The sequence below is a fragment of the Gavia stellata genome, chromosome 21, assembly GCF_030936135.1.
Source record: "Gavia stellata isolate bGavSte3 chromosome 21, bGavSte3.hap2, whole genome shotgun sequence".
Classification (NCBI taxonomy): domain Eukaryota; kingdom Metazoa; phylum Chordata; class Aves; order Gaviiformes; family Gaviidae; genus Gavia; species Gavia stellata.
The window spans coordinates 5,565,576-5,584,486 of NC_082614.1; the positions used below are offsets into that span (position 1 = coordinate 5,565,576).

General features: G+C 43.0%; 2 protein-coding genes across 3 annotated transcripts; one reads left to right on the top strand and one right to left on the bottom strand.

Annotated features, from left to right (window-relative positions):
- Nucleotides 1–82: 82 nt before the first annotated feature.
- On the bottom strand, nucleotides 83–9,803 carry GUCD1 (guanylyl cyclase domain containing 1). The gene is made up of 7 exons (XM_059827545.1): nucleotides 9,761–9,803; nucleotides 7,775–7,859; nucleotides 6,135–6,300; nucleotides 5,279–5,370; nucleotides 3,421–3,662; nucleotides 2,809–2,912; nucleotides 83–511 (listed from the first exon to the last, which is right to left on the bottom strand). The coding sequence occupies exons 1-6, from the start codon at nucleotides 9,795–9,797 to the stop codon at nucleotides 2,821–2,823; spliced, it is 714 nt and encodes a 237-aa protein (XP_059683528.1). The 5' UTR covers nucleotides 9,798–9,803; the 3' UTR covers nucleotides 83–511; nucleotides 2,809–2,820.
- A 172-nt stretch (nucleotides 9,804–9,975) lies between these two features.
- Nucleotides 9,976–14,254, top strand: SNRPD3 (small nuclear ribonucleoprotein D3 polypeptide). 2 transcript variants are annotated; one of them, XM_059827775.1, is made up of 4 exons: nucleotides 9,976–10,009; nucleotides 11,116–11,265; nucleotides 12,019–12,211; nucleotides 13,087–14,254. In XM_059827775.1, exons 2-4 carry the CDS (start codon nucleotides 11,140–11,142, stop codon nucleotides 13,146–13,148), a joined length of 381 nt encoding a protein of 126 aa, XP_059683758.1. In that variant the 5' UTR covers nucleotides 9,976–10,009; nucleotides 11,116–11,139; the 3' UTR covers nucleotides 13,149–14,254. The 2 variants fall into 2 exon arrangements, with proteins under 2 accessions (XP_059683758.1, XP_059683757.1); XM_059827774.1 differs by lacking the exon at nucleotides 9,976–10,009 and adding an exon at nucleotides 10,303–10,357.
- Nucleotides 14,255–18,911: the final 4,657 nt, after the last annotated feature.

The following is an 18,911-nucleotide window of genomic DNA, read 5'->3' on the forward strand; positions in this document are numbered from 1 at the left end:
TATATAATACATCCTCTAAAGATTTTCCAACATTCTTTGTAATAAGCTAATTAATAAATGCACTTGCTACATTATGTTACGGGGTTATCTGTGACTTTAAACCTTTATTGAGAATGGCTTAATTACAAATAAAAATATATTTATGTATAAAATCCCTGCATGTAAAATACCCCTTCCTTTGCTATTGACATCATGAAGGAAACAAAGTGACAAAACATCTTCAGAATGAGTATTTTGATAGACAATCTTGTAATGGGAAACAAAGTTTCAGAAAACGCGGATGTTCTGAATGCTTGCACAGTGAGCTTCTTTTTAATCTGAATTTGTGTCATATAAATACTCAGTCTTTTCACTTGGCTTTTGCTTCTTCCTTGTGTTGTCATCTCTCATAGCTGTGTTCCCTTTGGTGGCTGTAAGAGATCCTGTTGCAATGGTGGAGCTCTCCTTTTGTCTCTATTAGCGTAAACAGCTTTGCTTCTTTATCTTTCAGTTCTCTTGAAGTATTTAAACCCTGGGTACCAAACATTTAACAGTCAATATTGTTAAACCTGTCTGTGCACTTCAGAACACTTAGCCTGCCCTTAAGTTCATGTTTTATGTATAAGCTCAAGTTTCACATTTGGATAACTGAACCAGTAAGAGGCTAAATGTCAATTACAAGCCTTTTTGTACGAATTGTTTTTACTTAGCTAACCAAGCCTACTCTAAAATCCTGTGGCAGTTTAATGGTATTGAATGAACTACCTACCTGAAAATGCATGGGTTAAGGAAGTACTCTATCAACCTGTAGTTTACATACCTGTTAATTAGTAACATAACTAATACAGTTCTCTCTAAAACAAATATCATGAATTTGGACTTGGACGTAAAAATTCCCAGATCAGTGTATCAGCCTTCTGGTGACTTACTTGAGAGGAGTCGGAAGGCATTACCTATAATAGGTTTTTGTACCTTTTTTCTGGGATTCTGCTGGTGGCACTAATGTACTAGTTCTACTGCTCACAAATCACATCCTAATTTTTACTCATTTTGCAAATATAAGTGCCAGAATGTATTCCAACTTCACCAATGATAAGCAAAATTTGATACACTGAAAATTTCTTGCCACATACTTTTTGTTCAGAACTTTTAAAAGGCTACTGCATTTTAAATGTCTGTTACTATCTTTAGCCTTTGTACAAAGGAGCACTCTTGATTCTGCTAAGCATACTTATTGAACACTTTCCAGATACTTTTCAGTAAATCAACAACTGATAAAGAAAATGTTTTCTCTTTAGAAAAATTTTTTACCATGCTGAAAGTAGATTCCTATTTATTATTTCCACCACTAAATAACAATGTCCTTTTACTGTTATTCCACACAATTCCAGAACTTGGACAGTTCTTTTCCTAAAACCATGCCAACGGTATGGGATCTCTGTCTTAAGTGCAAAGTAAAATTTTGCTAGCTTTACATCAGTACTAACATTGATTCTTCTACCCACTTCAACATAGGCAGGACTGGAGATCAAGACTCGTAGGAAATTGCAATGGATGAATCTGAAATAGGTGGTTATTTCTTATACTTTACAGTGCTCCTCAGCAAAGTAATTAAACCCAGGTAATACATGACAGGATCATGAATGGGCTGCTAACAATTTCACTTGATAATGTCTGAATACAGTAAGTCCAACTTAATCCAATACAGCTGTAGTGCAAGAGCTAGAAAATATGAGTTCCTGCCTTTTTACTTGTAGCAAAGAGACATTTTTATTCCCTCTTCTGAATTGATTTCAGCTCTTCTTAGAATGTCACTGAACTAATACCAGTAGCAAAATTTGGCTCAAATTATGATTCAGCATTTTAGTTACAATCCAGTATGTGCTGTCAGATATTTACAATTTACACACAAAATGTATACCATTAGTGTGGATGATAATTTTCTGTATTTGCTTAATAAGTTTAAAGTTTGTATTTAGAATGGATTCTGCAGAAACTGGCACATGTGGGTGGCATAATGTTCAGAGGTTTTTGAAAAGAGCAATAAAGGCTTCTAGGTACAAATAAAATATCTTCACTTAAACTTTTGGGGAAATACAGACCTCTGAGCAGTCATCCTAGAAGACTTAGCCAAAAGAGATTGAGTTTGTAGTACAAGGGAACTATACCAATAACTATGATTCAAAATTTAATGCAGTGGCATAAATGCTAAATCTGTGTAAGATGAATTTGGTACATGGGAAGTTTCCTTGAGTAAATGTGTTTCATTCCTACAATGCAGACAATACTGATGAGCCAGCAAGGCATTTTTTGTTAAAGTGGTTTAAGTTGTTGTTTTTTTTTTCCTTCCATAATACCCTGCTGAACCTCAAATCCCTAGATTTAGGATGAAGATCAGACCTTGATGCTTTGACAGAGAGAAACAGGTATTTTCTATTTTTTTTTTCCTGGTTTTGTTTACCTAAACCTATGCATGTACTAGCGAGTGTTACAGTTCATAAATTTGATGCTTTTTTTCTTATGTGTTTAATTTGAAAATAAGCTGAAAGTAAACAGGCTCTGGGCCTGTATTGTAAAACTGGTGTCCAATGTGCATTGTTGAAAATGAGGAAAAAAAATGACAAAAAACTGAGACATACATTGCAAAATCAGATACATCATCAGGAAAAAAAACCGTAAAGACAGCATTGCAATATAGTCCTATCAACGTCTATAAAGCCTCCCTTGTTTAAGATCCCACTGCAATTCAGGAGCAAGGTCTCTGCAGGGGGAGTCCTGAGACAAGCAGCCAGCTGCCATGCAGGCTGCACAGGAAAGGACCAGAAGTACCAGGTGTGGATGTCAGCTGTCTGTGTAGATGAACAGAATATCTTCATCAGTGCCGTAACTTGTCCTGGCTTCCTCAAAGTTACTGATGCTGGTGCAGCATGTTCCTGTTAAGGAGGAACAAAATGTCACTAAAAATTCAGAAGTTTGCCTGTGAAAGGCTCTTAGGCTGGGTCTAGCAGCCTCTACAGAGAAAAGTAACTAGTATACAGAGATATAACTATATATACTAGTATACTAGACCTATCAGCTTAGGTTACAGCTTTAGTCAGGTAGATCTTGTCAGCTCAAAGGCAGTGCTCACTGAAGTAATGCTGTGAATAGGTACTAAGTTGGCCATCCTTTTAACGGTCTGAACAACAGTTCAGCATCTCTCACTAACCCATCTGAAAGCCGAACGAGTTTGCTAGAATGCGTATCTCAATGCCTCAAGTAAATCACAGCACAAAATGCAGCACTGATTTAATTAATGTGGCAAAACCCCTTCTGACAAACTGGTTAGTGATGCTTGAAATACATGCACACTATTAGGGGAAGTCCAGCTGTGGCTCTGTATTACAGACACATTAGTAATGCGGTGGCTGAGCATCCACCCAAAAGGAACAGGCCACTCACGGTCAGCATAGGCAGGGTTGTTGTAGTAAATGCTCCCTGAGGCTTTGTTGTAGCCACATAACACAATGAAATGGCCCTGGTAGTCAGGATTCCTGCAGAAGCACTTCTGTCCAATGGGGAGGAAGCAGCAGTATTTGACAGGACTTGAGCAAAGATCACACAATAGCAGGACTGCATTCACTAAGACGATGGCCACATGACCTTGGGACAGGTGGTTTTCGATGTCTTGAACAGTTACTGTGCTGCAGAAAAAAAGTCAGACATGCTTATTAACAAGTTTAGGAAAGAGACTGGTATACAGTGAAGTATGTGATGATGGACAGTACTTACAACATGCAGCTGGCATGTTTATATCACAGGTACAGTTTTTTTGCTGTTAAACCCTTCAACCATTGCTACAGACAAAGCCTGACAAAACCTCTGTCATTCAAGGTCTTTTGATCTCATTGCTGCTACTGAAGTGCAGAGCAACAACTCTGGATTCTGCAGTAATATAAATGTAATCTCAGAATGTATCAGATGCCCCAGAGAAGAGTATTAAAGGAGCTGGCAACTCTTTCAGTAACTTGCGAGCCTTCTGTTATGGGAAAATCATAACTGAAGTGTTCTCTCCTGCTCTTAGAAAAGCTTATCTCTGAAGCACCAAATTGATTGTATAAACACTAACCAAATTAAGGCGTGCCCAAATTTGCCTCTGTCACACAGGAGTATGTTTCTCCCAGTTGCAATTTTGGACTATCTGATGCTCTTGAGGCTTTATTTCTGTAGTACCTCCTACAGAGAATAAGTGTTAACCAAACATAACCTATAATCTCATCTGTTAAAAGCTGCCCTTCATTGAGGCAGATGGTGTTTCTATTGCATATGGAATACTCATCCCCTAGACACCTGGGCTGTGTGCACTACCTAACTGAACTCATGTGCGTTTTAATCTTTTCCAGTGTTGCTTCTCCTCTTTGATGCCCCAGCTGCAGTACTGCATAGGTAGATATGCCCTCTGTCCCTGCCTTGATCAAGGCCACGATCTTAAGATTGCTAAAGCAAGATGGACTGACTGTTCCTTCTGTCCTGTCACAGCTCTAGCTAAACAGATGGTACCATACAGACTCCATGTATGTTAAAAAGGACACTTAACGATTCTGCTAAATGGAAGTTGCATTGCAGCATTCAAATGCTGTTGTGGCTGCCCTGTGCCCTGTACTCTCTCTTATTTTCTTACTCCTAATCATTTACCCCACTTTAACAACAGAGATCCAAATCCACTATAAAAAGGGATACAACTCAAGTTGATCATGGATGCTTAGTTATCTCCCATGTAGAATATCAATGTTGGTTATGAAACAATTCTGCAGTTTTTCCCCTTCTTCTGGGTTTGCAGTTCTTTCATAGAGGTTCCTTATTTCATCCGCCCTTTGGCAAAAGTTTGTATGCTAGGTTTTTCTTCGTGCATCTGTCTAGGAACAGAGAGCTATAATGTTTGCTTAGCTCTGGAAACAATGGGTTGTGTGCCCATGTAGCACTCTACTTAATTCAAACAATGACCAATTGGAGTGCTGTAGGCACTCACTACTGGGTAATTTTAATAGCTTATCAAATTCAAAACATCAACAATAGCCAACTCCTGTCAGCATTTTCAAATCACTTATTCTGTTGTTACTATTTTTCCTCAAACTTCATTATTAACTCTTGATGTCCACTTTTTTTTTTTTTTTGAGACAGATATAGTCGAAAGACTAATTCACAAAAAAGGCTCAGGGCTTGATTTCATTCTCTTTCACCAGTTTAGCTTGGTGACTCCAAGAAAAGCATGGGGCCCACAGGATCTCCAAAGAGAAAGGAAAGAAAACGATAAGCTTACCACTTCTCTACCAGCACCTTGCAGGCTTTGGCTTGTGCAAAGAGCTGATTCACTCGATTCTCTTCTGTGTCAAAGTGCTTCCTGTAAAATGACTGTGGAGATAATAGAAGTTATAAACTGGAATCATGTTTACCTTAAGTAATCCACCACTTAAAATCCCTGCTAGTGAGGGCCTGCATAAGTTGGAGATCTGGCTATGGGATAAGAGATCTCTCCCTTAGTTCACTAGTAACAGGATAAGGATTCCTGCTCTAAATTGTAAGTTTAAATTCATTCCTGGTCAGTTATTGTTGTAATTTCCATCCAGTGGCTATTCAGCTGCCTATGTGAAAGAAGCCTGTCTAGTTTGTACTGGGCAGGAGCTTGCATTAGAAAAGCCATTGCCACTATAGGCCCTCACTGGCCCCCTTGTTGGCAATCTTGAAGAGGCCAAGCTCTCAACGGACATGGAAGTTGAGTTCCCCTCTCACCTCTAGAGGAAGAGGTTCTTCCAGGTCAGCGCTGAGGCACGGTGGTGGGGAAAGTGTGGAAGCTAGCACTGCTGCTGCCCAGGCTGTACCTGTTCTGTAGATAAATAGAGGGCTTCAGTCTCCAAGGCTGTCAAATAGGCTGGAACCTTTCATGAGCACTACAGTAAAACTTTTCAAAAAATTCATATTATGGAATCAAAGATGTAAAATATGTGGGATTGTATCTAGCCTCGCCTTTGGAACTGATTTGTGCCAGTTTTGGCAATAGGCAAACCTTGTTTACAGTAACTGTGGTTAATTGTCAGTAACACAGCAGAGCTTTTACAGCGTGACACACGGGGCTTTTAAAAACTGTCTGCTCTCTCTCAGTAGATAAGAATACTAACCTGATTTTTGTAGCCCTTGTCCACTCCAAGCGTCTGGGTGCAAAATTTATGCTTAACACCAAAGTGCCGCATTAGGTAGGCTAGGTCAATAGTCCAGATACTCTTTGTTAACTGGAGTTCCTGGATGGCTTTCTGAAATTCATCGTTGTCCAAATGATTCAAGTACCTATGGTATTAGGAAAGGCAGGGGAAGGGAAGCACAGATCTTAGGAGAAGCAAAATGTGTGCTGTAGCCCAAGCCTCCACATCACAGGACGTAAAAACTGAAACAATGGGCTTGACTAAGAAATAACCAAAAAAAACCAACCCACAAAGGAGCCACAAATTTAAGGGAAGGGAATGGAGTAGGGAATATTTAACTGGATTTATTGCTGACTCTTCAAAATTGGAAATGTATGGGTATCTTGACTGTTTTATAGTGCTAGAAGTGTACAGGTGCTGTACAATAGGGAAGCTATACTAAGCAAGTATGGAACTCTGTCCTGAAGGACTTACAGTCTAAATGTACAAGCATATTAGAGCAAACACAGAAAGAAGTGTTAAAGACTAAAACTTGCTTCACACAGTAGATGGATTTCAAAAGGAGGAACTGTAAAGGAAGTCGGTAAACATTCAAAGGAAGCTTGTCTTGGGCACTGATGGTACAAAAGGCAATAAAGGGGAGATGAAGTCAGGAGGAAACTTGGGACAGGTTGCAAAGGGGTGGGGGGAGGCAGTTACAGAGAGTTCTGGAAGTCAGAAAACAAATAGAAGTAAATGGAAAAAAAAAAGGACTGGAAGTGAGGATGCAGGGCAAACAAGGTCAGATCAGCAGGGTGAGAAGATTAATCTTGGAAGCTGAGTTTTGGGCAGACTGGAGTGGCAAAGAGGTAAAGGGAATAAAGAGGCAGAGGTTACAGTAGTCAAGATGGGAAATTACCAGCACACGGACTAACGTCTTGGCAGAAGGGATGGAGAGAAATGAAAATCTTCTGCTTCATATCTACTAAGTGGACATCTAAATAGGTATTTCTCCTGCACCTAAGCTCATGTTCCTCTGTGGAAGGAAAGAGGAGTTCAGCAGGACAGCTACTAGTTCAAAAAAAGAAAAACCAAAACCAAACCAAAAAAACCCCAAAGGGCAACACAGTGCATTGTTTTGAAGTTGAAACTATGCCTGGAACAAAAACATTCATCACACGGATTGGGGGCTCAGCAGGACAGAGGTAGTATATACTCATAAACTGAGATACACCTACCCATCACTTGAAAACACAGAAAGGAATTAGGTGAATTGCTGTGCTAAGTACCAGTTCTGAATTATAACAACAGGAAAGAGGGGTAACTTTTTATTAGCTTATGCATGCCAACCTGCAAAGTTCTTAGAGCTGATCAGGTATTTTGCATCTGTCAAAACAGTCAATTATTCAAAAGGGTCTTAAGTTCATTTTAAGTTTATATTTTCCCTTACTCCTGCTGGAGAGCTGTGCCAGGTCCAAGCAGCAGTAATCTCCAAGGGTACCTGAGAATATGTGATCTCGTAAGACTAAGTTAAACTCACAGCTTCTTTAACACACCTCTTCTCCCTGGACGTTGCTTCCCGCTACCCCTCTCCCATGGGATGGGATTTCCCACCCGTTCAAACCAAAACAGTCACTTACTGAAGCACCATCCTGGAGCAGGCTAACCCACAGTCCCAGTGGTACAACTGCTGAATGACTGGCACGTTCAGCTGGATGCAGTCAACTGTAGTGAAAACACCCCATTGTCAGTAAAACATGAAAGATGTCAATCCGTACAGGAATGTTTTTTCCATACCTCAGTGTTAAAAGTCAGCCTGTCCTCAGCACTATAGTGGCAGAAACTTAGAAACATTTTTTTACTTTATCTAATTGGCAGGTATTTTTTTCTTTATTAGGGGAATGTAGGTTTGGTATTTCTGTACAGTTAAGCATTTGGTTTAATCTCGTACTCCTTTATTGTTCCACACCTGGATTGCTCTGCTGTACGGTCCACCCCCTTTTCCTTGGAAGTTTCATTTTATTCTTTTTGATGGGGTGACAGACCTGCCAGCCCCTAAATATGAAGCTGCATCCCCTCCTAAATAATAGTGGGTAGGGCACAGGTATTCGTCCATTCTCTCGTGTCTGAATGTATTTCTGTGCCACAAAAGGAGTTAAACCAAACTGTCAGAAAACAGACACAACCACGATCTCTAGGCATTGATCTCTTACAAGCCCTACAGATTTGAGCCTTTTCTACAGACATCTTTTTCCTCAGGGACTGTAAATTACATGAGTAATTTTAGGTTAACAAAGCTCAGAAATGGCACCAGTTGGCCTTTTGTATTAACTCCCTCAATAACCCAACAAAGAGGGAAAAAGAACAATCTCTACCAAAAAGTGCCAGAATACAAGCAGCTCCATCCCTCTGCCTCAGTTTTTATTTTTATAGGGTTGGCAGTGTGGTTTCAGTTTCAGAAACGCCCTTACCACTTGCAGGACTTGAAGAGTCGTTCCTGTTATTGCTACTTGAACGTTGATCACAGTGAGTTAATCATAAAGGGCTTTTCTCAATAACCTTACCTTTGGTCTAGAAAAGACCTTTGAAAAGCTTTGCTAACAGAATGTCAAGTACATTTTAAGATGGGAATAAAACTGCATTTGACATCACGTGGACTGGTCTAGTTTTGATATAATTGTCTTTATAAAGCTTTTTAGATGATGATGTTTGTAATCTTGTATTATTTTTAACAAAGCTATAGCCTACTGTAGGGACACGCCAATACAGATATTGTGGACTCTTTCTGAATAGTCTTTCACAGTTGTGCCACTGTTTAATCATGACTTTGAACACTGGCATACCCATAGGTATATTCAATCTTTTAAATTAATCTGGTTTAAGGGGCTCTTAAGTATCCTAAAGAAAAAATTAAACCCCAATTCCTAGATTCTCAAAACAGGACCTGTAAGAATTTTGTGGCCATTTTTTTCTTGGCATGTTATGGTTCTGTTCCCTTTTTGTTAATACCCATGGCCTCTGTCAAGTCCCAAGATTAACCAAAGAGGTACATGTTTTCTACGTGAAGACTTCAAAGGGAAATAACTTTAATTTTCTTGCATGTTCAGCTTCCAGTCATCCTGCTTCCCAACACACCCAGACTTCTTCCGTGATGACTGTCACTGAAGACACAAACCAGTATATGGTGTGGCTGTAAATAACACTGAAAACACCTCTCCGGTTTGCCGGCTCCTCGGCGCAACGAACTTCCAGAGGAAGCCAGTAATTCCACATTGCTGCTGCTGGCGACACCTGCAGCTTCGCGGCTCCGGGAGGGCGGAGGAGGCCGCCGGGGCCTCCGAAGGGGATGCAAGAGCCGCCCGCTCCCCGCCGCGGGCAGGGCCCTACCGCTCCCAGCGCTCCCTCCCCCGGCCGGAGCCGGCGCCCAGCCCGTTCCGCCAGGGCCGACCCCGCCGCGGAGACCCCGCAGCCCGATCCTCCCCCCCGCCGTCGGGGCGCCCCGAGGAGGGCTCCGCCCGGCACCCACGCGCCCCGCGCTCCCCGGCCGCGAGCGGCCGCCGCCCGCAGCAGGAGGGCTGCGGGAGGCGGCCGGGGCCGGCCCCGCTGCAGCGGCAGGGCGCACTGACCTGGCGGCGGCTCCCCGGCCTCCCGGGGGCTCTTCATGGCGCCGGCGGGGCCTGCCGCCCGCTCACTGCCGGCCCCGCCGAGCCGGCCCGCGCGGCGGCTCGGCCCAGGGGCCCGGCATGCCTCGGCGCGGCGCTGGCTCCTCCCGGCCCCGGGGGCGGGGGCGGAGGCGGGGGCTGCGGGGGGCCGGGCCCCGCGGCGTCTGCCCCGCGGCGTCGCCGCGGTGGGGGCGGCGGCGGTCGGGTGTGCCGGTGGGCAGGGGCATGACACGGCGGACGGGGGGCGCGGGACCGAGGGCCGGGACGCGACCTGAGGCGGGCGGGGAAGCGCGGGGCGCGCCGGCAGCCAGCCCTGCCCCGAGGGCGGGGCACCGCCGGCGGGATGGGGCTGCCCCCGGCCGGCGGGACAAGACTGCGGCGGAACCGTGGTGCCAAGGCGACGCGGCCCAGCGGCCCCCGGCGCCTTGGCGGTGGCGGGAAAGGAAGGGGCCGTGCCGCTCCCGCCGCCGCCTTCCGGTTCCGGCGCGCGGTGCACGGCGGGAAGCTGGAGGAGGCCATTAGGGGGTGAGCGCGGGCCCGGGCTGAGGCGTTTGGCAGGCGGTGAGTGGTGGCGGAGCCGGCCCGGGCCCCGGGCGGGGTTCCTGGGTGTCCCCGGGAGCGACAGGGCCCTCCTCGCTCTCCGGGTGCTGTGGGGGAGCATCCGAGCTGCGCCGCATCCCCCGGGGCCTGTGGGGGCGACGCCGCGGTGGGGCGGCTGCTGGCCTGCTCAGGCCTCGGGGGCTCTGCTGGGCCTCCCCGGGGTGGGCCTCCCCGCCGGGCTCGGGCCCTCCTCTGCCCCTGGGGCAGGGCTAAGGCTGGGGGCCTTCAAGTGAAGGAGGGTCGCGGGGCGCGCTCGCCAGCGCTGCGGTGTGTGCGTGCGTGCGGGCTGGGCTGGGCTGGGCTCCCTCGTGGTAGAGCCTGTTGCTTAGGTGATGGGGTCTGCGAGCGTGGCAGTGCTACCCGCAGGTCCCGCTGAGCTCGTGGGCGGTCAGGCGGGCTGTACCCTTGTGGGCTGCACCGGGGGCTATTTCCATTTGAGGTGCACCTGGATGTACAAGCGGCCCGTTATCTGGTATTTACAAGTGAATTTCCTAGGTCAGGAGAGACCTGGAAAATACTTACTTTTGCTGATCTTGTAAGTCTTTTCTCATAGGCATCTTTCTAGGGAAGTTTTAGTAATGCATTGTCAAAGCATATGGTGTGTTTGAGTGAGAGAGAAATTCAGTGCTTTACGCTTGGAAAGATCATAGATTGTGTAGGAAAAACCTAGTCTACAACTTTCTTTTTAATTATGTCCTTTGTCTTTTTTCTTGTCTCAGGTGTAGAGCCACAGCACTGCAAACATGTCGATTGGAGTGCCAATTAAAGTCCTGCACGAGGCTGAAGGCCATATTGTGACATGCGAGACCAATACAGGAGAAGTTTACCGAGGCAAACTTATTGAAGCTGAAGACAACATGAATTGTCAGGTATACCTGCTTCGGAATGATGGAGGGAGGGTTCTCTGATCTGTGCCTGGAAAGGCTGATAGCTTATTGGCAGCTTGATTAAAAGACTGTTGCGTTTAGTCTTAGGATGAAAAAAACTGTACTGCTGCATGTACACTGTCTTACCATAGTGAAATGGATTCAGGATTACTGAGCGCTCCAAAGAGGCCAGAGCTTATTCTTTTGGGTTTTAGAGTCAGACTGGGCATTCCTATCAATAATATCAGAGTTCTTAAGATTCTGTTCTGTGAACAATGCTTCTGCTGGAGTTCTTTATTTAAAGCCACGGAGCGTAAGAATAAACAAACCTTGATTTAAGAAACCGAAGCTTTTTTTAATGTACGTTACTTTAGTCATCCTGAGAGGGCTTAATTTTTATTGACTTTAGGCAAGTCATTGTTGAAATCAAAATGCTTCCTTAATAGTTAGGACTATAACAGCTTTATCAAAACTGATTCAATATGAGAAATCGAAACTAGCAAATCTGATAAAACTGATTTGCAAACTGGGGAGAAAGCAAAAGTCCTGAGCCTGCTTGAATAGTAGCAGGCTTAGGAGTATGTTTAAATGTTCCTGGATGCCTTGTGTTACAACTCCAGCTGAGAAAGCAGTATACTTGGAAAGTCGTTGGCTTTGGTATTTGAATCCTGGCTGTATATTCTGCAGGTAAGAGAAGCAGGAATACAGAACTGTGTTAGAGGACTCTATGAGCACTGACTGATCTTTACTCTCCAGATGTCCAACATAACGGTGACATACAGAGATGGACGAGTGGCACAGCTTGAACAGGTGTACATCAGAGGTAGCAAGATACGGTTTCTCATTTTACCAGATATGTTGAAGAATGCTCCTATGCTAAAGAGCATGAAGAATAAAAACCAGGGTTCTGGAGCTGGGCGAGGAAAAGCAGCTATTCTCAAAGCTCAAGGTGCGTACAATTTGTTTATGGTCCCACCCCCCATTTTGCTGTAGAAGAACTGGAAAACTGTCATCTTTGTCACTGAGGAAACATAAGCTGTAAGAAACTGAAACATTACTGGTTTATACATTGTTTTTCTGTATATTTCATCTTATGGTGGGAGTCAAGACTCAAACTGCCCAATTATCTGAATGTGAAATATTGATGCTACAATAATTTAGATACAGTGAGTAGTCTTCTTAAATGGAGGCTTTATATAAGACTTCTGTCTTCTGTTTTTCAGTAATTGTGGCCACTAGCTGATTGGAATACTTAGGGAAGGATTCAGGTGTTCTTGTTAAGCTTTCATAGAAAAACAAATTCAGATATTAAGATGGTACTTAAACCACTGGGAAGCTGTAACTATTAGCCGTTCTGTAGTTCACTCTCTTGTACCTTTTTCAGGGGAACAATCTAGTTAAACAAGATTGAGTAATAACCATGGGCCGCGAAGTCCTTGGTTAACTTTAGCAAATGCAGTAAGGTTACTCCCCCACGTAACATCTGCTGAAACGTACTGAGTTCTGTTGTAAAACCATGGAAGAGTGTGGGGTTTTAAATATCTGGGGCTATACAAATTTGTGTGTCGGCTTAGAAGGAACACAGAGTGTGTGAATATTCGCTGCATCGGTTCTAAGTAGCAAGACTGCATAACCATTAGCTCTGGTTCTTCTCACAGAAAACTTTTTGCTGTCATTATCACTTCCTGAACTTCATAGGACAGCCTTGCTTCCATGTTTCTAAGCAGGAGACTTTAAGTGTTGTTTATGTTTTGCTTGTCAGTTGTTGAGATAAATATGCAGTTATGTCAAATTCATGTCATCCCTGGTGTTTTCTTTTTTCAGTGGCTGCAAGAGGAAGAGGCCGTGGTATGGGCCGTGGCAACATTTTCCAGAAGCGAAGATAATTTTGGTCTTGACCCACATGCTTTTTTTTTTTATTAGGGGGTATTAACTTGACTACATGTGCATTGGTATCGGGTTTGTTTAATAAATGTTTCTTAACAAAAACTTGTCTGCTCTTACATGACAGGATTCCTCTTGGGCAAATACACTATAGGTTGATTTCAAACTTAAAATAGCTTTGTCTGGAAAATAGTGGACTTGATATTTAGATTTGACTACTTTGTACTAGTGTGATACATTAACTTTTAAAGATCATAATTTTTCCTTGTGTAGCCCTGTTATTCATTCTCTAAAGAATTAGAAGGCATTCTTGATGAAGAATTTTTAAATAGTATGTTTTAAAGTTGTATTAGCAGCTGCATTTATGGAAAATACAGCGAAACAGAGGCAGCTTCCTGAGAAGCAAAGCACTATGTTCTTTTGCTTTATCTGTGTCTACAATAGGTAGCACTCTATCTTCATGTACATTGAGCTTGTATTCTTGCATTTATTGTTTTTTCTCTTTTGGATACAGGGAGAATTTTTCATTAGGAACACAGAACTCTGATAGCCTGAGTCTATATTTGCAGTGAAAAACTCTGTTCTAACTCTCTTCGTAGTTTTTCCCTCTGCCTGGGAAAAGAAGACAGAATATAAAATAGGCATTTTTCAAGGATAAATCTGAAATGTTTTGTAAATTAGTGCAGGTGTATGGGGAAAGTCTTATAAATGGTTATCCATTATAAATACAACTCCATACAAATGCTAATCTTTTGAACAAAACTTAGGATCAGCTTTAGCTTTTGGTCTTAACATCTATGCACAGTCATACAGATCATCAGCTGACCTGCAGGAAGCCAAATGTAGTTGTAACTTCAGTTTATTTTGCTAAAAGTATAGTGTAGTTGTTCTTACTGACTTAAATGGTTGAAATGTTTAAATATAACACTTCTGTACCTAATCACGTACTTGCATACAATAAATTATCAGTCTGTACCTGTATAAAATAGCTAGTCTTGCTTTTCTGCTCTGATGCTGTGAAGACTCTCCCCTGTGTGCAGACATGAAAGTTGAACTAATGTATTAATTTGTTGGATTGTCTGTAAATAAAGCTGTATTTGGTCTCATATCACTAGAAAAACACTGCTACATGTTATTCGGGGTAGTGATGATCCTGAATATTTGCATTAGAAACCTCCTTAAAATGTGTTTAAGATACGCTTGAGCTTAGCTATAAAAACATTGTAGTGTTGTCTTATGTCTAGACTGAGGAACTTGTCCCAAAGCCAAGACAGTTTTCACAAAGTCCTGCGTCAAAACTTGGCATGCAAGTCATGTTCATGTAGCAGTAATGCTTTCCTGAAGACAGTATTTCCAACTTAAAATGAGCAATTTGGGGCTTTAGTGAAGATACTAAACACTTCCTTGTGGAGTTGCGTCATTCTTCAAATCTGCATTAGTCGGAAGAGAATTGTGACTGATACCAGTTGATCAGGTCATCTCCCTCTGAGAGTATTTGTGTAAGATACAGGCAAGTGAAACTGCACTGATCAATATGCAGCTACAGCCTTCCTAATCACTAGTAGTAACAGCTGTTTGTACTGTTTGGAATTCTTTAATAATTAGTTTGGTTCTAGCTCTTCCTGTGGGAGAGAAGACATTTTCACAGAACTTTCTCCCCATGCTTAAGTAAAGGCTGAATCTCACAAGACTGTTTTGAGAAAGACCATCTTAAAATCAACATGAAGCTGAACTCTGAGTCTTTATACTAGATGCCCACCGAGACTGGCCTTTTTTAGCACACAAAGGAGAAAAGAATTCCATCCTGTTGCTGTACTATGAGCTTCAGGGTAAGAATTGAACTGTCTGCTTGTAGTACCCCGTGCTAATGCCTGGAATCTTTGGGAATGGGTTGGTACGTAAGAATAGATATTTCTGTTGACATCCACTGGCTTTGCTTGTTACATGGTGGTATACAACATGACCACTTCCCTAGTGGGTAGTATGGCTATTTGAAATAACGTCTTTTATTTGCAGTCTGATAACTGGGTTTTATTGCTTTTTAATACATCAGGCTTGTGATTGTGTTGCTAATCAAGTTGGAATTTTTGTGCAATGGAGTTACACTACTATCAACAGGCGGAACAGGAATGGCACAATACATGATTACTTTCTGAATAACTTGAGTCAAGTATATGGTGCAAGATTTTATGGGATGCTTCTTCAACAGCTAGAACTGCCTTCTCTTCCAAAGCAAATGCCTAATAGAAACCTGAGATTGATTAGTGCAACAATTAATTGCTATAAACTAGTATAGCACAGAGTGGGTATGTGTTGAAGGATGGCAAGCTGTTCTGCTTAAAGCATGTCATCCTGGCTGTGGCTAATGTACACTGAGTGACAAAGGAAGTTACCGTTACCTTGTTTAGTAACAGGAGAGACGAGGCGTGCTTGCAGTTTGAGCAAGAGAAATCACTTTGCCAGGACTTCTTTGGGTCTGGCTTCTCCATAACCTTCCCTGTAACCTCTTGAGGAAACTAACAGTGAGGATTGCCACATCTTTTTTTGTCAGGACTATCCGGTACTTCCCAGCCCTCAAATCTCTGTTGCCTTTTCTTGTAAAGTCTCCAAAAAGAACTATTACTATGTGGCAAAGGGAGTAAGCCACAGATGGGGGACTTGACCAAAAGCATTTTTGGAAGAGTTTCAACATTTTGGCAAGGCTGCAAATCTGTCCCATTGGCTTTGCGTCTCACTGTTTCCTTCTGGCTGTTAAATAGCATGTAGCCTTTTCTGAAGGTTAGATTCTAGTTTCTTTTGCAGAGGGCAGTGAGAAATGGCACCATGTTTTGACCATAGACAGCTACTGGAATGGCAAAGGCTTTGAAACACCAAGGGGAACCCTACAGAGTAAAATGGTTAAATGCTATTTAAGCAAATTAAAACTGCCTGGCAGTAGTAGGTTTGTTGGTGATTGTTTCCACTAACGATGATTGGCTTACCTTTTCTACTGTTTTTTAAAGTTCCTGTTCCTCCTTCCTGTGCAATGCCAAGCTTCTGTTCTCTCCACTGAGGTATCCCCTCTCTTCTTTGAAACAGTTGGATGTGGCATTCAGCAGTACTGAGGGCAGGGGAAAACCACGGAATTCAGAAAGAAACAATAATCCTCCCCAGTAGGTTTGACAGACAGAACAAACTCTGCAATGTATCTGCTTTAAGAATTTTCTACCCCTTCTGATGTTTCTCACCCTCTATATTTGTGACTGCCCACTGAGCACACAGCAATGAAACTTATCTTAACTTTTTTTTCCAACCAGTGTTGCCTTAGCTTTTAAGCTTGATTTAAAACACGTAACATCTCTAATCCACATCAGCTTTGAAGAAGATAGTAGATTTTGCATAAATGTAAAGCTTTGCACTATGAATTCAGGTTGAGGCTGAGTCTAGGACTGTTTACCCTCTTCAGAAAGATATTGTAAATTAGTGTTGAAAAGTTTGAAGTTTCACATTGGTAGGAATTTAAGCCACAGCCAAGACAAACATGTCACTTAGCAATTTCTGACTAGACTGACTGATGTGCTAGTTTGTTACAGGCTGCTTTGAAGATCCTATGTGCGATGTCTGTATTATCCTCACTTGCAGGGTGATAAATCAGAATTGCCTTCTAACAAATGAAGTCTTATCCACTAGATGGCTCTGTCGGTAAGAGAATGAAATACAAGAAACTAGAACCCTCTGGAAGGGAAAAAATGCAAGAAATGTGACTTCTGCTATAAAATCCATAAACTCAGTGCCATTACAAACTCTAGCATGAAAATACTCAGCTTATTTTCTTTCTTCTTCAGTGTTCCCAGAGTGCTGGCTTCATATGCACCCAGGTTATTCCAGCTGTTGCTTGATGCTGTGTGTTTCCCTGGTACTTGGCTAATTGGGTACACGCACTTAGGTAGGTCATGCAGATTCCTCGAGTTCAGCAACTGAAGTAATCTGTTTCCCTGTGAGGGAGGATACTGTGGATAGATGCAGCTGTCTAACATCTGCCCTTATTTGTCACCTTTTTTTTTCATCACAGATTGCAGCATTTCTTTTCATTCTTTGCCATTGCTTTGTGTGTGGGCTTGTAAAGCTCTTCTTGTTCAGTGGGTTCAGGGCTCACCGTAGCTTCCCGCTTTTGACAGAGAGAGATAAGCTTCTGGCCTGAAGCTTTGACATGAACTTGCCCCTTTGATATAATCAGTGTAGATGCCTTTGAAGTACTCATGTGGGACGCAAAAGCTACATTGCAGCCATGCAAAATGATGTGTGGAGAAGTGCAGGCAGAAATTCACCCAGTCTTCCCAAGTCAAAACCGAGGCTGTGCAGTGATGCAAAAACAGAGGGGAGACCCTGATGACAGCAGAGAAGAGTTAAATGGTTGGAGAAGGCATCACTTGAAAAAATTGCTTTGCACAGAACTGTAGGACTTTTCCTCGCTGACCAGGTGCTTTCATCCCATACACGTGCAGTTCTGCTCTCCAGGTGTGTCTAACATACTTGATCCTAAAGCTGTGCTTTTCTTTAGTTCATTTTCCAAGGGTACTCTGCAAAATATCAGTCTGCAAGGTATTGTGTTATGACTGAGAGAGGCTGGGGAGGGATGCTGTGTAGGTGAGGTAAGTGGCAAGCTATGGTGTCTCTTCTCTGAGTGTAATTACATGCCACATTGTAAAAGCCCTGTTCTCCAGGGTAACAGAACTTGGTTTACACCAACTCTTAAAATTGCGGGAGAGGCAGCAGCCTCTTAATCTCTGCCAGTGAAAGGGATGTGGCCCCTAGATCTCCCATGTCCTCCAGAAAACCTCTTCTAGAAGGGCAGAATGGCATGGAAAACATGAAGTTCTGGTGCTGGTGGTCAGGATGACTGTCCAGTCTCTATCTCTTTGCTACTTAAGCTTCACAGTGAGCTTTCATTTAAAGTAGAGATGTCCTATTTCCTCTTGTCTGTAAAATGTGAGCAAGGATGGAAGGCTGACATCCCAGTGGAGTAATGATTTGGTAAGGTAGCAAAGGGTGGAATTCTGTGGTCTACAAGAAAGTGTCAATGATTTGGTTGCTTATTTCTCAGCCACGGATCAAAATGGAGGAAGGGTTCTTCCAGGATTCTTTGATGTTTCCATCCTGACAGAGGCAAATATTTAGATCTGGACATGCACCTTATTGCAGCTAAGCTGGTTTCAGACAGTAAGACCGGGTCTTCCTCCTCTCACATTAGATAATGCTAACTTTAAGGGAGCCTCCTGCCTTCAGTGTTTCTTTGGGGGGAAATACGGATACACCATATTTAAAGCATAGTCCAGAATAGCCTTGAAACAAATGCTGATATGGGCAGTGTGCTGCAGATTACTTTGCAAGTAAGATGATACTGATCTCCTCCTTCTCATGTGCTCAGGGACAGATCACCCCTGCAGACAGAAGAGCTACCATATGATTACAGCATGCTGGTGCCTGAAGTAGCCAAAGCAGTACTTGTCTGCAAGTACTTTCCCAGATCAAGTTGCATTTTAACTGCTTCGCATGTCCTGTTGTTGCCTGGTCCTGTAATAATAGTTCCTGACAGTGTCAAGAGTACTTTGGAAATAATGAATAAGGAAGGTCCACCCTCCTCTGCCCATACTAACTGTTCCTCAAAGACTAGGGTGTGGAATTATTTAACTCAGCATGGAGGCTGACGTTAGTGTGCAGTATGACCAAAAGGTTTGGGGTGTTTTTACTCCACCTAATTCAGACATTTAATGAGAAAAGTATTT